Source organism: Hyposmocoma kahamanoa, unplaced genomic scaffold (assembly GCF_003589595.1).
Source record: "Hyposmocoma kahamanoa isolate Upper Pololo Valley unplaced genomic scaffold, ASM358959v1 192, whole genome shotgun sequence".
NCBI classification, from domain to species: domain Eukaryota; kingdom Metazoa; phylum Arthropoda; class Insecta; order Lepidoptera; family Cosmopterigidae; genus Hyposmocoma; species Hyposmocoma kahamanoa.
In genome coordinates, this window is record NW_020653719.1 from 9639400 (window position 1) to 9662587 (window position 23188).

General features: G+C 38.1%; 1 protein-coding gene across 12 annotated transcripts in view; it reads left to right on the forward strand.

The window, feature by feature from the left end:
- LOC113226569 (papilin) overlaps positions 1–23188 on the forward strand; it is a 200847-nt gene that overhangs the window by 132670 nt on the left and 44989 nt on the right. For 3 of the 12 annotated variants that reach the window (XM_026459242.1, XM_026459251.1, XM_026459250.1), the window contains exons 3-34: positions 758–936; positions 1388–1531; positions 3775–3925; positions 5952–6078; positions 6847–6927; positions 7971–8146; positions 10242–10374; positions 10506–10728; positions 11097–11223; positions 11312–11491; positions 11600–11776; positions 12031–12216; positions 12393–12528; positions 12614–12738; positions 12810–12846; positions 12917–13579; positions 13948–14010; positions 14161–14454; positions 14528–14590; positions 15842–15985; positions 16110–16320; positions 16467–16534; positions 16617–16760; positions 16896–17069; positions 17162–17279; positions 17403–17689; positions 17806–17982; positions 18118–18294; positions 18431–18610; positions 18974–19144; positions 20827–20911; positions 23011–23162. In XM_026459242.1, the coding sequence (XP_026315027.1) occupies positions 758–936; positions 1388–1531; positions 3775–3925; positions 5952–6078; positions 6847–6927; positions 7971–8146; positions 10242–10374; positions 10506–10728; positions 11097–11223; positions 11312–11491; positions 11600–11776; positions 12031–12216; positions 12393–12528; positions 12614–12738; positions 12810–12846; positions 12917–13579; positions 13948–14010; positions 14161–14454; positions 14528–14590; positions 15842–15985; positions 16110–16320; positions 16467–16534; positions 16617–16760; positions 16896–17069; positions 17162–17279; positions 17403–17689; positions 17806–17982; positions 18118–18294; positions 18431–18610; positions 18974–19144; positions 20827–20911; positions 23011–23162 (5353 nt within the window). The remainder of the gene's footprint in view (positions 1–757; positions 937–1387; positions 1532–3774; positions 3926–5951; positions 6079–6846; positions 6928–7970; positions 8147–10241; positions 10375–10505; positions 10729–11096; positions 11224–11311; positions 11492–11599; positions 11777–12030; positions 12217–12392; positions 12529–12613; positions 12739–12809; positions 12847–12916; positions 13580–13947; positions 14011–14160; positions 14455–14527; positions 14591–15841; positions 15986–16109; positions 16321–16466; positions 16535–16616; positions 16761–16895; positions 17070–17161; positions 17280–17402; positions 17690–17805; positions 17983–18117; positions 18295–18430; positions 18611–18973; positions 19145–20826; positions 20912–23010; positions 23163–23188) is intronic. The other 9 variants (XM_026459244.1, XM_026459253.1, XM_026459246.1 and 6 more) reach the window with 8 other exon arrangements.

Consider the following 23188-nt stretch of genomic DNA (forward strand, 5'->3'; position numbering starts at 1 on the left):
CATTTGAATGTCAATTTTGCAGGTGCGTCAAAATCACGCCTGTTTTGCAATCGTCTATATATAAATAAAAGCCATATATAAGCCCAGATGTGAACACACAGACTTAATCGGAGATGTCCATCTCGATAATCATAACATCATCAACAAGCTTTTAAATGAACTCGCATTCGTCAACTCATCGCAGTGTATTTATTTGAATGCGCTTGCGCACGTTCTCGTGTTATTTCAATTCATGTTGTGAAGCTTATTGAGAAAACACTATGGGAGAGGTAAATATTAAAGTACCGCATTTATTTAATAACATTAAAGTTAAATAAAGTTTATACGATATTAACTGCACCTACGAGCAATGGATGAACCAATAAACTCCACTACCACTATGGTCACACTTTACAAAAAGAATTGATTCAATATTTTTAGTAAATAAGTGTACCTACTGAAGGTTTAGTATCCTTACTGAAGTCATCAATCTACTTATTGTGTGCCTACTGAGGGTGTCGGTCTACTTACTGAAGTTGTCAGTCTACTGACAGTAGTTGTCGGTGAAGTTGTCAGTGTACTTATTGAAATTTTCAGGCAACTTATGTAAGTTGTCAGTTTACCTGCTGAAAGTGTCAGTCTACTTACTGAAGCTGACCGTCTACTTACTGAAACTGTAAACCCACTAACTGAAGTTCTCAAAATACTTACTGAAGCTTCAAAGCCATTGCGGTAAAAGTTGTGAAACAAAATTCTTGATAGTATTCTTTTATTTCAGGTCTCCGGACACCGCAGCAGGCACAGAAGACAAGGTGCGGGTCTGTACCTACCAGCATCATATATAATTCCCGGTGGAGAGGGGAGTGGAGCGTGGGGAGAATGGGGGGAGACATCTCCATGCTCACGCACCTGTGGCGGCGGTGTCGCCAGCCAAAAAAGAATATGTCTTGTATTTGGGTGAGTTGTAAGAAATACAATACGATTAGAACCATAACTTCGCACCCTTGTAATAAGGCCACATTGGCACAATTATTCACGTCCTTCCTTGAAATGGCACAGAGTCATAGTTATTATAGGCCTTAGTTAGAGTGAAAGAGAAGGCAAAGAAAGGCCCAAGAGGGCTCTATGCTTGTGTACTTATATCTAATGCCTTAAAAACAGTTTAAGTGGAGTTGCGAGTTTTACATAATGATAAATAAGCACGTCCTCTCGCTTCGAGAATTTTGATTAAATTGACGACGGAACGAATCAACGTAAAAATATTGAAGGAAAAAGAATTCGAGAACGATTCAAAATTTTAAAAGTGAGTGACCAGGAACCAGTAAAAAGGGTGTTAAAAAGGTGGGATGACGACGAAGGAGGTCGCATCGTCACACCCTTACTGAATTTGAGTTTTCTTGATTTCTAGCTCAGACGGGCAACCCCAGTGTTCTGGTGGAGACACAAAGTACTTTTCCTGCCAAACGCAGGACTGCCCCGACGGCTCCCCGGACTTCCGACAACAACAATGCTCTGAACACGACGGCGAAAACTTTAGAGGACACACATACACGTATGTAAAAATATGCATTATTGGCTCTTGAAACATTCGAATCTCCGTCGAAAATTTTATTTTTTGATGGCTAACAAGCATGGTTGATTGCGTACCATTTTTCAAAGGCCACATTTCGTAGCTATTCGAGTTTCACGGAATCATTGAATTATTACCATCCGTTATATATAGAATGTCAATGCGCAATCTTAACCGAATATTCACCTTATATATGCACTTAAGTAAGTAAGAGTACTTATAATTACAGGAGTAAACAGATGAACTAAAAAATTATCAATTAATGTACGAAAAAACTTTGCATACAATTTTATCACTTCCGTTGTCCTGATTTTTTTCGATACAATGCATTTCATTGTCCATCCTTGCAGGGAACTGAGACAATCGACTACAAAAATTTGACTGTGCCAATATTGTTTTTACAAAAAAGACGCTACGATTGCTAAGACAGTTTCCTTGTATTTGTACATAACAATGGTTTCGGATATTCCCATACAGTTCTACTTAAAAAAACACAAGTTTCGAACTTGAAACTTTAGTAAATAGTACGCGTGAAATTGTTTTTGATGACCTCTGTGGTTTGCATTGTGGGCGATGTTTGATTCCCGGTAGGACCAATTTGGGAAATTTACTTTTGTCATTTGGTTCTGGTCTGAGTGTTCTGGGAAGTGCTCCGGAGTGAATTCCGTTACTCTGGTACTCATAGTACAATTCCCTAGTTTAAGACCAGGCAATTGGTGTGGCTGTCTAATATACCTTTGATTTACACATTAAAAATTCTAATTATATATATGTATATATTTATAAATAGATAATTTCCTCCGATGCCGTAATCTGGGGCATCGTGTCCCGAAGGCTGGCAGCATTCCCCTTTGAATAGCTAAAATTTTCTTTGGTAGAAATAACTGCCAGGCTTGTGGTCACTGGAGGTTTCTACGAGGAGATCCGGCAACTCGTTCGCTAGAAGTTTTGCCTGTGGCCTCAGGCTTCAACCCGCAAAAGACACAAAGCGGTTGTCTGGTGTACAGGCTATGCCACACGGAGGGAAAGCATCTTAAGTACCGTAGATAGAAAATTTTACTCTTCATTTTGATTTTAAAAACAATTCGAATTGCATTCTTAAAGTTTTTTAAATATCGCCTGTCTGAACCGGGATTCAACCCCGCAAAATGTTTAAAAAAAACCTGTAATTTTAGTATACTGATTAAAAGCGCCAATCATAAGGATTTTTTTCTTCCAAATAACATGGCCTCAAATAAAAGGAAGATCGTGAAATTTCACATTCAGTTTGAAATTTTCTCCATGAAAATGAACCTGTAAAAGATTTACTTTACAGGAACCGGTATGACAGTGTGCAGGAGTTATATACTGAATTTAGATGTATTATTTTACAAGTTCACCATAAAAAGATAAAAAAATCAACAGGAAGCGAAATTATCAAAAGATCATAATATCATTTGATAACTTAAATGATATTTCATTGTAAGTTGCAGTTAAATGCACCTAATTATTTTAATTAAATGTGAAATTTCATGGTCTTCCTTTTTTTTAAGATGACATGTGTTCTAAAAGAAAAAAAATAGTTATGATTGAAGCTTTCACTCTGTATAGTAAAATTACAGAGGTTTATTTCACATTTGGCGGGTGCGATTCTCGGTTCAAACAGACGATTATTTAAAAATGAATTTTAAATAATCGTCTTTTGAATTTTTGAATGCCATTGACTTATAAATAAATGGACGACGGGTCTAATACAAAAACCACGAAAAAAATGTCCCAAGTCAACCTATTTAAAGGTAGTGACATGTAAAGGAATATGAAAAATCTAAATCGTTGAATTTAAATTGTAATGTCATCGCAATACTGTCTAATTTTGCTTGCTTCGCTGTCAGTCGAACAAACGAAGACTAAAGCGTGAATGACGCTCTGTATACGATTTTAACGCCCTATAAGTTCGGACACTTTTTTGGCGCGGACCCGACGTCCATATAATTGTAAGTCAATGTTGAATGCAGTTCGAATTAGGTATTCCTTCCATTTGGCATAGCCGTGTGACGCCCTGAATATTCCTTTGATCATAAATATTAATTATATTATTATCATTTCAATTAACGATTTTTGTCTTAATTAATTAATTACCAATGTTCATTTAACTACCATACCTTACCTGTTAATCGCACTTCCATAATTTAAAACTCAGACTTTGGTACACAGATAATAAAGTAAACGTGTACCTGCCCATACAGGTGGGTGCCGTATACAAAAGCTCCGAACCCCTGTGAATTGAACTGCATGCCGAAAGGGGGCAGGTTCTACTACCGGCACAAGGAGAAGGTGGTGGACGGCACCAGATGTAACGACGAGTCATACGACGTCTGCGTGGACGGCACTTGTCAGGTGAGATACGAACAATAACAATATCTCAAATTTCGTGGGATCGTTGACTCCCAGAATCTCGCAGTTTTAAATTTTGTCGAGCGTTGTTTTACATTACTTGCGACAAGGTGCACAGGTTGTCACTCGGTTGCGGGACACAGAGGGAAAGTACTTAAAATATTGTTTATAGCATACTTAGTAGCAGGTGCATTAGATATTTAGTAGCAGTAGAGCTCCTTGTGAAAGAGTTCGTCCAGGGAAGTACTGCCACCTTATTATTTCTGCCGCCAAGCAGTAATGTCAGCATTATTATGTTCCGGTTTTAAAGAGTAAGTGTGCTGGATGAAATTACAGACACAATGGACTTGTCATGTCATGTCTCAGGGTGACGGATGCACAGTGGCAGTGCCCCTTAGATTTTTGCGATTTAACGCTCTGAGTGGCGCTGCAACTGTTATGGACAGGCATGTAGCTTACCATCAGGCGCACGACTTGTTCGTCCCGTCACTAGATATTATAAAAAAAAACTAGATAGATTATAGAGAAATTATTTTATATCTAAATGTAAGTATGTTTTTATGATACTAAGTGATAGGATGAACAAGTCATGCGTCTCTGTCGGTAAGCGACACGCCTGTCCATAACAGTTCCAGTGCCGCTTAGAGCTTTAAATCGCAAAGTTCTGAGGCACACTGCCAATGTGTCCGTTACCTTGGGACTTAAGTTGAAAAATTCCTTGTAATTTACACTTACCCTTCAACACCGAAACGCAGTAACGCTTACATTACTGCTTGGCGACATAAATAGGTAAGGTAGCAGTACTTCCCTGTACGAACTCTACTGCCTTCAAAGATTTTTCAAAAGTTTTGTGTCGTTTGGGAATCGAACGGAACAAATGTAAAAACGTCTTTTAAGTTAAAACCTTTCGATCAGCATCATAAAAATACTGTATGTTTATTTTCACATTTGTTTGGTTCGATTCCCAGATGAGGTAAGCGGTATTACTTATTTTATTGGCTAAGGAATGGAAACTGACAATTTATGAATCACCAATGTGTTAGTTATACCATTCTTTATTTACACACGTACATTAACTTTATTGCGCCATAAGTAACATTCTGCCTCTAGTTTTGCTTTGATAAAGTGTTATTGTTAGTGACTTGACACGTTAAATTTTGTAATAATTATAATAAATTTATCTTTAACATTATGGAAGAGGCTAATTTAAAATAATTACTCAAAATTATAATGAAGAATAGTTTATTTTAAGCAGTAAAAATAAATTAGTAAAACAAGATTTAAACAGGTTTTCGTGTTTTAACTAATTGCGTACCGTTGAATGAAAGCCTGTATTTAATAGTTGGAATAAACATATTGGTGAAAATAGACCTTAGTATGCTGTTACCCGCACAGCGCAGAAGCCCTGGTAACAACAAAAAGGAACGAGTTAAGAAAATCCTTTATAAAGTACATCAAAGATCATATCTTTGGATAATGTACAGACAGATACCTCTTCTATATTAAGGTTACTGAATTACTTCTGGTACATTTGAAAATTAAACGTCAATGAAATCAGAACGTTTATTCTATCAGAGCCCCGGGAGTGTTGCCACATGGCAGATGAAAATTACCACCAAAATTAGCTCAATATTTAGTAGCAGTAGAGCTCCTTGTGAAAGAGTTGGTCCAAATACTGCCACTTAACCTATTTCTGCCGCCAAGCAGTAATGTGAGCATTACTGTGTTCCGGTTTTTTAAGGGTACGGATACTAGCGAAATTAGAGGCACATGGGACTTGCCGCTGTTTCAGGGCGCAGTGGCATCGCGCCTCAGACCTTTGAGGTTTAAAGTTAAAAAGTTGAGGTATCGCTTATCACCAGACGCGCAACTTGTTCGTCTCGTTACAACTATTATACTTCTCTTGAGGTCAGAACACGTAATAGAAGGAAGATTAAAACTAGACCTTGAATATCCCCAACATAATAAGGAACGTGTAAGTAACAGTCAAATAATGTAAAATATAATTTTATTGAACATTTCTTCGCAGCATGTCGGCTGTGATATGATGCTGGGTTCTAATGCTCGCGAGGACAAATGCCGCGAGTGCCGCGGAAACAACACTAACTGCCACACTGTCAAGTCCACCATCCCTCCCGAACACGAACTAAGACAAGGTAAGTAATGGTGGCACTTGACATGGCTATTTGCGTATTTGATACATTTGTCAAACAATCACCCTGTGCAGATAGCATGTGTGACGAGATATTTGCCTTGTTTGCCTATTCGACAAATACAGCAAATACCAAACTCGTGTTACCGCGCGCTGATTTCTCGAGACACGTCAAAGGAGCCATATTCATTTTTTTATATATTTGTCAGGGTCTGCATGTTTATATATACGTCAAATATTGTCAATTGGTGTCATAAAAAATACCCTTCGTACACATTGACAATTTCAGAGCGATCTGGATGGAGTTGTTCCGATTTGTTTTAAAGAACAAAATCATCGGACAAAATGATTTTTTTTTCGAATAGACGATATATTTTGCATTTTACTTGAGCCCATTTGTTATTGACGACATAGAACAAAATGGTAATCAATTTTTTCCAAAAACTGTCCTAGTTATGTTTAATACAAAGATCTCAGATGTGACTGTCACATTGATGTTGCACAAAGAATATTAGGTTCTAGTTTCTTGTATAGAACAATTTGGTAAAATATTATTACTCTTTGGAACCAAGCCAAAAATTGTCTCGTTTTATCAGGTAACGTCGTGTTCTATAGGACGAATGGGAACTACTCCATAATCAAATTTTTATATTTTTAAAATTTTTAAACCTATTTAAAGGGGAATATGTACGCTCTGTTCTATAATGGGAAGATTATCAACTTGTATGTATTTTATTTAGTAGCAAATAATAAACTGAACAATTTTTTGTAGGTTACAACGATATTTTAATAATACCGCAAGGAGCAACCAGTATTTACATCGCCGAAGTAAGGGATTCAAACAACTATCTCGGTAAGTATTGATCAGGCAAAAGCAGTAATGGTGCAACCCCCGGTTTGGAATACAGTTGCTGGTTAATAATATCAATAAACTTGTGAAGTATTAAAAAAAAATATGAATGTTGTAAAAAGACCATTACATTCAATGAAATAAATAAAACTACACGTGTGCTTCTGTCACGAAGATTTTTCAACACACATCTTCAGTATACATCTATTTTATTTCGATTTCTGAACAATTTGTTTCGCAATTAACAAATCTATATAATAATATACATAACATTTAAATAACAATAAAATTAAATTAATATTTTTGTATCCATAGGTGTAATACCCCTATCGCTTGCATTAGTATTAGATATAACTAGTTGGTAACTCCATTAATACTACATATGTGTGCACGCCCCCCTCTCGCCGTGTACGGAAGCACACATTGGCATAATAATGAAAGGCGCGTGAGACGACCAGCGCTATGCAACGCTACTGCATCGCGAAATTATGCGAAAGTGTGCGTCTGTACACGGTACGCGGCGGAAGCGCACACATACAAACGCGCTGCTATATTTGTATGAAGTTACCATATTTCTTGTCTTATTATACTATATATGCTGATGCCGTTCTGTCAGCCGTGACCCTAGCTTCATTTATAATAATTATTGACTAACTTTATATTGAATCGATATTTAGTATCGGAGTAGAGGTGACGCTTTATAACGAAAAAAACGAATAAGTTCGTTTAAATTTAGCTTAGAGTAAATTAAATTACTCTCTCCCTCTCCCTCTCCCTCTCCCTCTCCCTCTCCCTCTCCCTCTCTCTCTCTCTCTCTCTCTCTCTCTCTCTCTCTCTCTCTCTCTCTCTCTCTCTCCCCCTCACCCTCTCCCTCTCTCTCTCTCTCTCTCCCTTTCTCTCTCTCTCTCGCCAACTTATGTTTAGGGTGTACGGTACATTTTATAAATGTTGTATAAAGTTAGATGCTGATTTCGAATTAAATGTTATTATGTAACTTTTGTTTGTAACTTTTCTTAAAATCTTTCATAAACATATATTAATTACAGCACTAAGATCGAAGCAAAGCAACGTGTATTATCTCAACGGCGACTACCATATCGACTTCCCACGCACTCTAGAGATCGCTGGTGCTCTCTGGCACTACGAACGTAGTCAGCAAGGCTTCGCGGCTCCTGACGTCCTCCGGTGTCAGGGACCTACTAATGAGCCTTTGTACCTTTCCGTAAGTATAACAAATTCGTTACAAAGCGGTAGTGGTACGATAGTGGAAAGATTGCGTCTCAATGAAGAGTCGATACTACTTATGCTCGAATTTAAATTTTTTCCCCATGCTAATACGGTTCATTTTGCTTGAGTCGAGTGGCAGGAACACTGGCTTTATTTCAGAATTTATTTTTTTACAAACGGAATCAAAGCCAATTGAAAAATGTATATAGAAGTTGTATCGATCCTTAAGAGGTCTTACATTAATTTATAAAGTAGACATATTAGTGAATATTTAGTAGCAATATATCTCGCCAACAGTGAACAAAAACCGTCAAGATGAAACCTGTGTTGCGGACTGTATCAATAGCGTTCGGGTGCTAATAATAATATATATATATATATATATATATATACGAGTATGTATAATAAGTGAGCAAGAACAAAGGAAAAATGTACTTACAGTTAATTGAAACCAGCAAAGTAAAGGTAAAACAATGACAATAATAAAGAAAAAGGTGCCAAAAACAAGTACATTTAAATTCAAAATTTCAATTTAAAACTAAACTCCCAAAAAGACTGTATCATATACAAAATAATTTCTAGCGTCTGCTGCGATTCACTACAACCTGCATGTCAAACGAGTTGGACAAAGTGTGAAGTTCCCTACCCGCATTTGGTCAGTGCAGGTCACTCTTGCAGCTGTGTGGTAATGGCAAAACCTGAAAAACGTCAAGAATATTTCTCCCGTATACGATTAATAACCTCTCGTTTAAGCCCTATTTTCCACATGTGTAGAGCTTATAATGGCTACTGTACAGACTTCTTTACATTTCATCGGAGTTGTTGAAACGTGTGAGGTTGACGCGGAAAAATTTACACGATATTTAAATATTTGTTTTTTAGAAATAAAATATATTCTAGAATAAGTTCACAGTCCCCTAACTTATTTATCACGGAATACGGGAGAAAAAATTTATCTCTAATAACAATCAAATTAAACTAATTTTTCCGTAGATGAACGTCATTGACCTACCAAACAAAACGTTGTAAAAAATTCAAATTTTGTGAAACTTCGTGATTTTTTTTTTAATAATCAACCGAAGTTTAGTTAATCGTGTTTCGGACGCCATGGTTTTTTACCGGTATCCCCTGTTTTTATTGTCAGTTAAAAAAAATAATTGAAAAAACCGATTTTCCGTATTGACGAAAAACGTCAAAACGTCCATAGTGTATAGTGCCTAAAATATGTAGTTATTTTTGATATAACTGCGGAAAGTTAGTCATTATTCACGAGTCTCGAGGCTTCTTGGCCCGAGCCAGAGGCGAGGGTCAAGACGCGAGACAAGTGAAAATGACAAATCCGCACGTGTATCAAACGACGTTTTTTAATACATTTGCGAAAAAACTACATTGAAAGTAAAATAAAACAGTATTTAAACAAAACTCATTTTCTGCTAGTATATTAAAATAATGAAATACAACCACGGCAACCATTAGTTAAAAGTCTATGGAAATCTAGTTCTAACGTGCTGTTTTTTTTTTATTTTCTGTAATATCGGTCTGTAACCACTTTTCTTATTATGAAGTCCTGTTACTTTTGTTTAAACTTCTTTAGGAACCCGTGCACGGTAGTGAGATACAATTTATCTGTAATACATAGAACAAATAAATATATACATAAAAATCTCGCCTGTCACCCATTCAGGTGTAGGCAGAGACTGTGGACCTCCACTCGATACGTTCATTATATAGTATTTGTAAATAAATATAAGTTTTAATGACGAATGACTTATGTACGTCACAAAGCACATAAATATTAAATAAATATACAACTTCTTTAGTTCTGTACTTAAGATTTGAAACAACAGTAAATTAAAAAAAAATGGAAAAGTAAAAAGCACTAGTGCGAAAAATCCAACTTTCCGCACGATTTGTAGTGCGAAAAATACCACGTTTTGAGCAACTGTATTAAAAATGCCTTTATTCTGTAGCTATGCCATAAAAAAATAAAGATAAATAAACCTAATCGGGTAACATTTGGCTCTTCCTTTACGTGCATATCTCTGGGTACCAAAATTTCACTGTACCGTTAACGCGTACCATGTTTACAGCTTCTCCTACAAGATACGAATGTAGGCATCGACTACGAGTACAGCATTCCCACCAGTCTCGCACCACCTCCAAATCAGGAATACAACTGGGTTCATGAAGAGTTCAGTGACTGCACTGCTCCTTGTGGAGGAGGTATGTACCTCCATTCAAAAGAAATTCTAATCGTAATAATGAAATTAGCAAAAGAATTATCATGGAATTAATTTCAAGTAAATAACGTTAATCTATCAAGCAATATCTTCAAAATGTCTGATTTGCTTCAGGGTACCAAACGCGCAATGTAACATGTCGATCTCGCGAAGACCTGGATGTCGTCAGCGATAGCCTTTGCGATGATATCCTGAAACCTGTCACCAACCAGACTTGTAACACGTTCCCTTGTGAAGCGCACTGGGTCGAAGGCCCTTGGAGTCCTTGCTCCAAACCCTGTGGAGAAGGTGGTAGTAGGTCCAGAGAAGTGTACTGTGAAAAGGTTATCACAAATGGGTAAGCCTCTTCTCTGTTGAGGAAAGAGCTTAAATCTGCACAGCGGCTTAATCGTTGCAAAAACTTCTTTCAGTATCTGTGTACTTCTATCAAACCTGTATTTCACTTCTTTTACAATTCTCTCTTTGTCGTACAAAATTACTCATATGTCACGCTTGAATGCACGTCTAGCTTGACACTGGTTTAAATTCAATTCTAGGATGTTTGCAACAAGAAGAGTCCAAAGTGTCCAGCTTCGTGCACCAGAAATGTTTTACCTATCATAATATTTTCAATCTATTGCCTTACCTTTCATACTTTCCTATATTGCTAATAACTTGTTTGAGTAATTTTTTTAGAGAACAAATAATCCAGCTCCATTATTTTAGCGTGACTTTCAGGTATACGTCGAGAGTAGGTGACAAGGAGTGCGAAGCTCTGCCAAAGCCCCCGCTAACTCAAGAGTGCAGTAAGGAAGCTTCATGTCCCAAATGGTTCATAGGAAAATGGAAACCAGTAAGCGTTTACGAACATTATTTTATTTAAGTATTTGATGATATCGTAGAAAGGTACAACAATTAACACGAATTTGTTTTTGTATCAGTGTGACAAACTATGTGGCGAAGGTAAACAGACTCGTGAAGTGGTCTGCCATCAAAAAGATAACGGCCGAGTGGAAGTTTTGACCGACGCAGAATGCTCCGAAGAGAAACCTGCCACTGAGCAGTCTTGCATGCTACATCCTTGCGAAGGAGTTGACTGGGTGCTTACTGATTGGAGCGGGGTAAGTAAAACTTAAAACTGTAAAAGAAAAACTGAAAAGACTGTTCTAAAATTTGTATTCATATTCAGCCGCTATGTTTTTCTTTCCTCAACAAACTTTGTATTCCAGTGCGACAATTGCCTATCCAAAGTACGCACACGCCTGGCGGAATGTTCCACGAAAGACGGCACTGTCGTCAACTCGACATTCTGCTCGTACCACCCTACACCCGTGCTAGAAGAACCCTGCGACAAAACCAAACTGCCCGCTTGTGAAGTTTCATGGTACGCAACACAATGGAGCAATGTGAGTGCCATATACAATTAACAATTACAATCGTCAATAAAAAACGCGACTCGAGATGCCAGAATTTGATCCTCTATTATGAAGAAATTAAGGGAACCCATTCAATACCGAGGAATACTAAAACATAGAATTTTAAAACCTACAGTTTTTAATTCTGGCTTAAGTACTTAACAGTATTATTAATAAACACTAATTAACTTCGATCAGGCATCAGATAATTTATGGAAATGTGTACATTATTTCTTTGATTCCAGTGTTCAGTAGACTGCGGTAAGGGAATTAAATCGCGTAAAGTATTTTGCGGACTTTTCGACGGCTCTGCCGTACTAAAAGTAGCCGACAGCCGTTGCGAAAATGAGACCAAGTACAACGACACGGCTCCTTGTGAAGTTCCACAGGAAGAATGTCCCGATCACTGGCACGCAGGACCTTGGACCGAGGTGAATTGAATAAAAAATTAGTCTTATACCTAAATGTATTATTTTTCAAACAGGTGGTAGCGCTCATTTTGTAGAGAAAAGGTAAATGCCCCGAAGTTTATTGTTCATTAATAGTTTTATCACAGTGATTGATGATAGTCTTTAAAGTACTAACTGAAAACATTGACGTTCCACAGTGTACAAAGAAATGCGGTGGCGGATATCAATACCGTACGGTGCTTTGTCTCAGTGGTAACAAGACAGGCACAAAGTGCAATGGAGAAACTGTCCTCGATCCTACCCAAAACTGTAATACCGGACCTTGTGATGCAGGCGAGTGTTAATAATGTACATAAATAACATAAACGGCAAACTGAAGTAGAATTGTTTGTATGCTTATTCCCAATTACTCTTTCAGACGAAACTTTGCCAGTCGATGCCCATTCTACACCAATAATGGACGATACCGAAGATGAAGATTGCATTGAAGAAGACGAAGAATATCCTGATGAAGGAGTGGATGAATTAGAGCCTGAATCTACGGTAAATTTTACCTTGCAGTTCATGCATAGAAGTTTATATAAGGTTCACTTACTACATGATTTTATTTACAGGATGAGGATATGATGTTCAGTGACAGTCCTTCAACAGGTATCTATTAATCCGTTAAATAATTCGTATTTACTTTTAAATAGGTGATTATAATTTATTCAACTTACAGAAGAAGGTTCAGGCGCAAGTACCACAAGCGAATTTGAGTCAGAGTCAACGGAAACAGGTTCTGGAGAAACAAGCATAACAGAATCTTTATCGACGGAATCTTCAGGCTCTGAACCAACAGAGACTGGTGATACTGAATCAACGATTACGATTGAATCATCTGGCAGCAGCGAATCAGAAGCCACTTCAGAATCTGGTGAAACGACTGAATTGTCTAGTACTTCAGAATCTGGTGCAACTACTGAGTCCTCTGGTACTTCAGAGTCTAGTACAACCTCAGAATCAGGTGGCACTTTAGAATCTGGTGCAACCTCAGAATCATCAGGTACTTCAGAGTCAGGCGGAACTAGTGAATCATCTGGTACTTCAGAATCTAGTGCAACCTCAGAATCAGGTGGAACTACTGAAACTTCCAATACTTCAGAATCCGAAAGTACTACTGAAACGTCAGACACATCAGAATCTGAAGGTTCGACTGTATCTGATGGAAGTACTGAATCTTCTAGCTCTTCTGTATCGGAGGAAACATCATGGTCGTCGACCACTGATATTTCAAGCACGTCAGAATCATCATCGGGATCTACGGATTTAAGTACGGATCTCACGTCGGAATTTACTGACAGTACTACCGAGTCCGTAACTTTGTCAAGCTCTGATGAAACAGGTCAGTAAATTGCTGCTACTTGCTGGCTTAACTCATAATTCAACCTGCCTCTGTGGCCGAACGGTTACCATGCCGGACTGCCACGCAGAGGTCCCAGATTCGATTCCTGGGCCCGGAGAAGTATTTGTATGACCTACATTTATTTCTCTCGTGAGTTTAGGTGTAATTTGTGATTGTCTATGTGTCTGTCCATGGCATCCGTGACATAGGGTTTCCCTAGTGCGGGGCTATGTTGAGAGTGTGCGTTATTATATTATAAGAAAAGAAGAAAAAATTTATTTTATATGGATTTTATAATGGCTATTAGATTGTACAATAGATTGCACAGATCGCCAATTAGCCGCCCTAATACTAGTTACACGTTACAGGCGCGAGCAGTACCGAAGCTAGTAGCACGAGTGAGGCAACAGATGAATCATCTGGAAGCGAAGGTAAAACTAAAAATCCACATTGTAGTTCACTTATGAAACAAATTATAATTAGTTGCCAAAACAAACAAAAAAAGAAATGAATATTCAAAAATACTTTTATTTATAATATGGAAATTCCCATTATAAAGAAGTTAAAACATATTTATTCAGCTTCAACAACTGAAAGTGGAACTGAAAGCACTACTGAAGGGGGATCATCTGGGACAACTGAAACTGGCGAAACGTCGGAGTCTGAAACATCGGTCGGAACAACTGAGTCCGGTGCTACCGAAACCGAAGGTTCTACAGAATTATCAACAACAGAAAGTGAGGGATCCACTGAGTCTGGAGCTACTACCGAGTCAGGAGGTACCACTGAGTCTGAAGGCTCTACTGAATCTGAAGCCACTACTGAATCTGGTTCCACTGAGAGTGAGGGCACTACTGAATCTGGTTCTACTGAAGGTAAAGATATTGAAAATAGATAATGATTGTAAAAATATAGAAGAGTGCGTAATTAACTTATTTTATTCCACAGAAACGGTGTCCGAAGGCTCGTCAACCACCGAACTGTATTCAACTGAAGAATCTTCTGAATCAAGTAAGATCATCTTTTTCTTATGCTGTACCTAAGTAGTGCAAACGGTGCGGTTGTAATAAAAATTGCTTTCATCCCTTGTAGTGTTGCCAATTTGTCCAATATTTCAGCAAGAAATAAAATCCTTGATGTATTGCAACTTAGTCACCAGACAGAGTGAGTTCTCTTAACGTCCTGGGTAAGCGAAGGCTTATCGGACTCCTGCCGACTAAAACCTGACAGTGTTTCGCCTCTTCGCTTTACGGTAGGAACACGAGCACGTAATTGCACACTTTGCAAAACCACCAGTGACCATCTGCATCACTGTGGTAGTTACTACGTTCTACGTACTAGTTAGTACGTTCTTTACTGATGACTTGCCGAAACACAAGCACGTCATCCAGGCTCGAAGAATGTCTCCGTTCGAGTACCCTGTGTCCGCAGGGCATCGGATGCAAATCAAAAAGCAAAAAAATTATAGAGGCATGTGGTGGAAATATGCATGCCGCCTGAGCCGGACCCTCCTAGTTTAGAACCTTGTACTCCCTCATTTGCTTCGTCGTCTCCTTGACGCCATAGCAGCAGGTTGCTCCCAACGACCCTGTACATTCGGTTAGTGAATGATGCGCCATGTCTCTGGCGTGACCATAATGGTGGCACATAAAGTCGGATAGAGTCGTACGGCCTCCACTCCTCTATCCGGTGACTCTGGCTTCCGCTATTCGGTATTCACATTTGCAAACCGTTTGCCCCTGTTTCCAACGCCGTATCATAGAACAATTATGAGAATCAATTAAAATATTCCATATTCCGATCAGTTTTATTACAAATAAATCATATACATTTTTTTATTGTTAATTTATTTTTATTTTAAAGCCAATAGTATACTTTTGAAAAAGATGCAAATTAAATTAAATAACTTCCAAACAATAAAAACTTATAGCGCGTGAAAAAAATTTCACTAAAATACTCGACAACTTGTTATACTTTTATCTCATTATGCCTGTTTGACATATTTTTTTGAGCTTCGTGAACAACGTGTAATAAAAATATGACTAACAATATTACAAGCGTAGACATCCCCAATTGACATGCCAGCTGATAATTCCAGGAGTAACTTAGTTTATGTAATAAACTCTCCAAACGTTATCATCCTAACTTGCAAATTGTGCGTTCTTGTTTAGATCAACAAGCCGTGGACTATTTTGTTCTTAATCGACTTATTACCTCGGTATCCAATTTACCCTACTTATTCAATAAACTTGACATTTCCAGCACCCTGGGACTGGTCATCAACGATTGACTTTTACGCAACAACTAGAAGACCTCGATGCAAGCCGAGGAGATCAAAATGCAAGAAGTCCAAGTTCGGTTGCTGTCCTGATAATATTACACCTGCAGCTGGTCCCTTTGACGAAGGTAGATGATGCAAAATTTGAATAATTTATTAACGTTATAATAATATTTTATTGCAAGGCGTTAAATCAACGAGAATTCGACACCTTCCTCAGGAAGTATTAAAACTATAATAATTCTTGAACAGCTTGTCCAACACCCAAGACCTGCAAAGAATCTAAATTCGGTTGCTGTCCCGACGGTGTCTCTCCTGCCACTGGACCCAAGAATGACGGTTGTCCAGTTGAACCTTGCGAAGATACACTTTTCGGCTGCTGCAAATCTGACAAAAAGACACCTGCAAAGGGTAATGACCAAGAGGGATGTCCACCACCGCCTCCAGCTTGCAAATCATCCAAGTAAGTTATAATATAATATGTAATTATCTTACATAGAAGATTATCTTACATAGAAGAAGTGAACGTTAAGAGTAAGATCTGATAGTAATTTTTCAAAGTTTACTTAACGAAGGAATAATGAAGATTATGTCGAATTTTCCTTTTAGATACGGATGTTGTAAAGATGAAAAGACGCCAGCCACTGGTCGTAAAGGAAAAGGATGTCCGGAGAATGGTAATTGTTATGCATAGAAGTTATTTCCTTGAGAAAAATAAACTTGATTTAGTTGTTTAATCATGATTTAATATCAATCCAGCTCCGGCGAAACGACCAACAGGATGTGCTACGTCTAAATATGGCTGTTGTTACGATAACAAAACAGAAGCTACTGGACCTAATGGGCATGGATGCCCTTGTGGTGCTACCGAATTTGGTTGCTGCTCTGATGGTGTTTCTACTGGTATGAAAAATTATATAATACATGACGCAATTTGAAATTGTATATATCATTATCGTAAGAATGATGAAGAAAAGAAAAAAAATTCTAATAAAAATAATTTATTGTCTAAATATTACGAACAGTTTTGTCGTTTAGCCTCAGGTACAGAAATGGAAGGCTGTGTGATGTCGTGCAATACTTCTGCCTACGGATGTTGTCAAGACGGCGAGACTCCAGCACATGGACCCGATTACGAAGGCTGTTGTCTGCTGTATGCTTATGGCTGCTGTCCAGATAACCACCAGCCTGCTGAAGGGCCACATCTTGAAGGTAACAAAAACGATGACTGTAGAAACTACTTCATATCTTTGGATGCTTCTAATCCTGCTGATGACGCTTATATCAACATGTCGACGTTGTAGGTTGTAGTTGCCAACGTGCCCGCTTTGGATGTTGCCCAGATAACATAACCATCGCCAGAGGTCCTGACAATAAGGGTTGTGGCTGTAAATTTTCTGAGCATGGTTGCTGTCCTGACAGGTAACGAATATATTTCTTAAATTCAGAGTACGACCACGATCTATAATTATTATGAACAGTCAACCACTAAACCTGGCAAAAAGCGATTTAATTCTTCACACTCAAATATTTTCAATTACTCAGGCACACTCCAGCGTTAGGTCCTGAGTTCGAAGGATGTGAGTGCAACACATATCAATTTGGTTGCTGCCCTGATGGCGTTACCATCGCGAAAGGACCGAACTTACAAGGCTGCCAGTGCCAATATTCTAAGTACGGCTGTTGTGGAGACGGCCAAACTTCTGCTACTGGACCTGACCAAGGTGGCTGCGACTGTTCTTCGAGCAAATATGGATGTTGCCCCGATGGTCAAACTGAGGCGAAAGGAGAGAAGTTCTTGGGATGTACTGATGTACCAGAAAACAGACAAGGTAAACGCTGATATAATAACTGAAAAGAGTACTTTTGAACAAATGGTTAAACGTTAATGTTTTTTCACTTTTGTATTGTTATTTTCTATCAATATCTCTTCTATATTTTCTTATAGCCGGTTGCAGCCTGTCGACGGATCGAGGCCCATGCCGCAACTATTCCGTTTACTGGTACTACGACATTGAGTACGGTGGTTGTTCGCGGTTCTGGTATGGTGGTTGTGAGGGCAATGCTAACCGATTCTCCAGTCCCGAGGAATGCGAGGACGTTTGCGTACGACCTTCACCTAAGGGTAAGAATTCCTTGCCTACTATCATAATTAGTATCGGCAGGTTTTCGTTTTGGAGCGTGTCAACGCGTGGTCCAAAATGAAAGTTTAATATTTTATCAGACTTTTAGATATTAATATTGTTGTAATGATTTTCAGACGCTTGCAAGTTACCTAAGGTAAAAGGAGCGTGTCAAGGATATCACCTGCGTTGGTACTTCGATTCAGCGCGTGAACAATGCGGGCAGTTCGTGTTCGGTGGTTGTCTCGGCAACGCTAACAACTTCGAAAGTCGCGAGCTTTGCCAGGAACATTGTGAACCTGCCAGAGGCGACGGTGAGCACAATATCTTCAATTCTTGTTGTTGTTAATACAAATCATTATTGTCACTACACTTAACTGCCATTAAATTAGGTTACATGTACTTGACGGATTGATCTTCTAACAGATTCTGCTCATGTTCTTACAACAGATGTATGCAAACTTCCGATCGAACAAGGATCATGCGCCGGCAACTTTGGACGATGGGGCTTTAACGCGGAGTCTGGTCAATGCGAACAGTTCGTGTGGGGAGGCTGCGAGGGCAATGGCAACCGCTTCGGCTCCGAAGCCGCCTGCAACCTGCGCTGTAATCCACCTGGCGAGCAAAAACGTAAGGACACTCAATGCTGTGTCTAAACATTCCACGGTATGGCATGGATGTCCTCTAGATAAAGGGTATTATTGGCCATAATTCTCAACGAAGGTCTTATTCTGGTCGTGACCTTCGTATTTGTCCATCAGGTTTTCTTACAAACATAATGTTTTCTTGCGCAAGAGATATATTTACACCAGAATAATACCTTATCTTTCTTATTTGCTTCTTTTGTTACTTTATCTTACCTAGTTTTTCTTTCCTTTTCTTGAGCTTGGCATGATTAATTTGTTAAAATTCCCGGTGATGGTTTTTCTATTGATTAACTGTAGTTCGATTAGAAAAGACTAACACAATTCCCTAACTAACCACTGTGTACAGCACAATGCTCGGAGCCTCAGCTAGTAGGCAATTGTACGGAGAAGCAAGCTGTATGGTCATTCAGTCAAACGGAGAACCGATGCGTGCCATTCTATTACACTGGGTGTAATGGAAATAACAACAGATTCACTTCCGAAGACGCCTGCACTGAAGCTTGCCCTAACGCTTTCGGTAAGTAGATGGTTTTAAGTAAATGTTGTATCACAAAATATCGCTGGAGAACCTCCACTACAGGGCGCGACTACTGCAGTATCTTGCAGACATTGCAACCAGGCTTAGAAATCTTATTTCATGAAGTTATCATAAAAAGTAACTTTGAATATAAAATACCATAAATATTAAATATTAAAAAATATGACATACCTTGCTCTTAACTTAAAAAAAGAACTAAAGCACTTGCCTAATGGAAATCGGAAACAACAACGGTACCACAAACACCCAGACCCGAGACAATGCCGGGGATCGAACCCGGGACACCAGAGATGGCGACAGCATGAAAATCGGTGAGCAGGCTTCTCGACCACGACAGTCGTCAAATATCTGATTATATTTCCAATAAATCTATGGATAATATCCAAACATCTGTCACTCTGTGTTTCTACAGGCCCATGCAGGTAAGGAAGATATTGATATAAACTTTTGGGTTATAAATCTGCATGTATCTGTACCTATTTTGATGTAGAATGCATTAACTTTTGTTAACTATCTCAACTTTAAAATGTTTGAACGGTATTTCGGAAGGAATTTAGACATCGAACAGTGAATACAATAGTGTATTCACTCAAAAAGTGTACTTTTCAGAATCGATGAGAAACAAATCACTCACTAGACTTGAAAGATTATTAAAATTTACGTAGTGTTTAAAGTTTATTACAGACATCTAAACAATCTCCTACTTGCCAAATATATTTAAAAATAAAATGAAAAAATATTTTTATAAAGTTCATATTTTGGGTAAGGAGAGTTTTCTCCACAACTAACTCACAGAAAGTTTATGTAGGGACAATACTACGCTATAGTATCGACGCCTAATTGTTTAAATAGGTAAATAAGTATGTAAAAGTTTTATTGGTAAGGATACAAGCTAGATGAGGTTGTGTATTTTTTGCGTTGTTGTTAAGTTGTTAAATGTCTAAATTGAATGTTCGTTAAACACTAATTTCATTGCCTACTTATGCGCACAGGCAGACAAGCGGCCGCGGGAAGCACCGTACAGTTGGTCTCATTTTGAGTTAAATAGATATCTCTCCTCTATCTATCTATCTAATTGTTTCTTACAACATTCTAACGAACGGTCTTATACAATACAATACAAATATTCTTTATTGCACACGCCCAAATGCTCAATAATACAACAAAGTAAAAATGACAGGTACAATAGGCGACCTTATTAGTACATAGCAATCTCTTCCAGGCGACCTTCAGGTTACAGGAAACGGTAAGATAAAATTAATTGAGGGCGCAACAGTATACGTATTACAGAATACGTACAACAGAATTAGTAAATACACATATTGCACATACACAAATGAAGAAAAACAAAATAAAATACTAAATCAATCCATGAAAAAATAATAATAAAAATAAAAAGGTTTTATAGACTTGTAGAGAATGAAACTTTACGTCAAGTTATAGTATAATCTTGAATTTCACATATTTCGAGTTACAACACCATTGTAATAGCAGTGCGATATCTTAACAAACATTGGCTATGTACAAAAACCGCTTCGAAATCAGTCTATTTGAAAGCTACAATGCCACAGGCAGACATACCAGACGCTTCAAACGTATGACTCCCGTGTTTATTGCATCTGGGGTTAAAAAAACAACCAACATGGTATAATTATTTGCAGTGCAAGATGTATGCTCACTACCAGCATTAACTGGCGACTGTGCCGACTACAGGGAGAGATGGTACTATGACACTTCTATTAAGAGGTAAATATAATTTTTCTTACTTTGTTTTATTTTATTTACTCATATTACATTCGTTTATCTAGGTACTTGGCACTCTTAAGCCTAAAAAGATTTGTTTGGGTATTGCTCTATTTATACAAACATAACCTTATACTTACAGGTTTAGTCACAAATAATAAATAACAAGAAAAACAATAACGTGATATTTTAAATTTATTAACAGACTCCGTGCCGAACGTTTACCGCGCTGGTCTGCTACGCAGAGATCCTAGGTTCGATTCCCGGGTATTTGTTTGGCCTATATTTATTTCTTTCGTGAGTTTGGGTGTAATTTGTGGTTGTCTATGTGTGTCCATGGCACCTGCGACACAGGGTTTCCATTTGGGCTATGTTGAGTGTGTGCGTTATTATTATTAATGAATAAATTTAATACTCTTAATATACTTTATATTAACATTTTGATAATCGTTACAAATAAAAACAAAAAAGTCAGAACTTTATACTAACGCTATATTTAAAATAATGCTTAAAAACATCTGGTCTCACATTGCTCACTAAAGAAACTACCAACCAGCTTAAGAATGTTTGCAATTGAAGTAAAATTATTCGTCTTTATAATAAAATTAAAAAAATAACTTTATTGCAGAATACAGAAAAATATGTACAGAGATGTGCTTAGCTCCCAAACTAGGATCCCTGTACTATGAGTAGCTAGGTCTTAGGTCTGTGAAGTGTGTCGCCGCAAAATAAAAATGATAATAACAGCAATAATAAACATAAAATATTATTGGTAGAACACCGAAAAAGAGGTTTATGGCTTATGGTGGTCTTCCGAAATTGCCTTCTAAGAGCGAACGCGATGCAGTAGCGATGCAGTCGCTAATCGTTCACCTTTACACACACGCGCGATTTGCAAGCGCACGACTTCATCGATGCAAACGCGCGATTGCATCGGTACTCTTGGGATTTGTAGCCGATTGCATCGATGCAGTCGCGCGGCCTATAAATCGCAAGTGTAGCTACTCAATGCTCAAGTCAGGACTTGAGTATGATTTCAAGCACTGGAAATACGACCCTAATGACAAGGACTTGAGTATGATTTCTAGTAGAGTTCTGGAATAAGACCCTAAGAGGTTTAAAACCATAGTGAAACAAAAACTTTACGCTGCTGCGTCTTGGATTACAAAAATCTATGGTACTGACTCGTTTCATTCTTGCTGTTGTCTCGATCTATGATATTTGAAATAAATATTGAAAAAGAAAATATGTAAAATTATTCTACGTGCTGTTCCACGTCTTTTTTTTTTGGTGTTTAACGACTTTTTTGCCGTAGCGTCATCTATGAGAAATCTATTTCTTCACTAGCCATGTAACTTTTACAGCTATTGGACATATCGCTTTAATAATTGTAATTTTTAAAATATTAAATGTCACGATGTTTGACAAGCATGATATTCAGTTGTTTTTGTGAAATTACTCCACTACGTTATTATAATCGAGCTTCATGACTAACGTATGACGAACGCAAATGTGGCGTCGCCGCTCCAATGGACTCAGATCCGTTCATTTCTACACAAGATGCAAGCACTTTTGCCGGATTAGGCGATTTTTCGCCATTTAGGCTACTTTGAGAGGTCACGCGGCGACTAAAAAAGTGATCGGCGACTCGGTGTTATTTAGGTTATGTTTGAAATAGGAAAAGGCGATTTTAGGCTACTTAATAAAATGTCTGGGGAATTACAAATTTTATTGGGGATTTTGTGAGGAATGGAGTTATAAAATAACTCATCCGAGAGTTTGATTATTTCTACGTATGGGGCATTATTGGGGAAATAAGAAAGTTCATATTCCCCAATGTCCAGCAGCAAGCAGAATTATAGCTTGGACGAATGTCGGCTACTTAACACACATAAATTGGCAAATAACTTCGCAAAAGGTCTGGCAACACTGGATGCAAGCATGCTGCACGCAAGCGTAAAATGACAATAGCGTGCGTATGATGTGCAGTCTATGTGAACAGTAGGTCTACGACTAGGATAAATGAATCAATATGAAGATTTCAAGTATAATTTGCTTACCTATGAAGTAAAGATTGTTTGAGTTTGAGTTTTATGAAACAGATGTCGTCAATTCTACTTCGGCGGATGTGGCGGCAACGGTAACAACTTTGCAACGGAGCCGGAGTGTGAAAATCGCTGCAACGAGGACATGCAAACCACCACGGTCATTACTACAATCGCTACACAACCGCAGCCCGAGCCTTTCAAATCAGGTGCCATATAGCTTACAAATTATTTG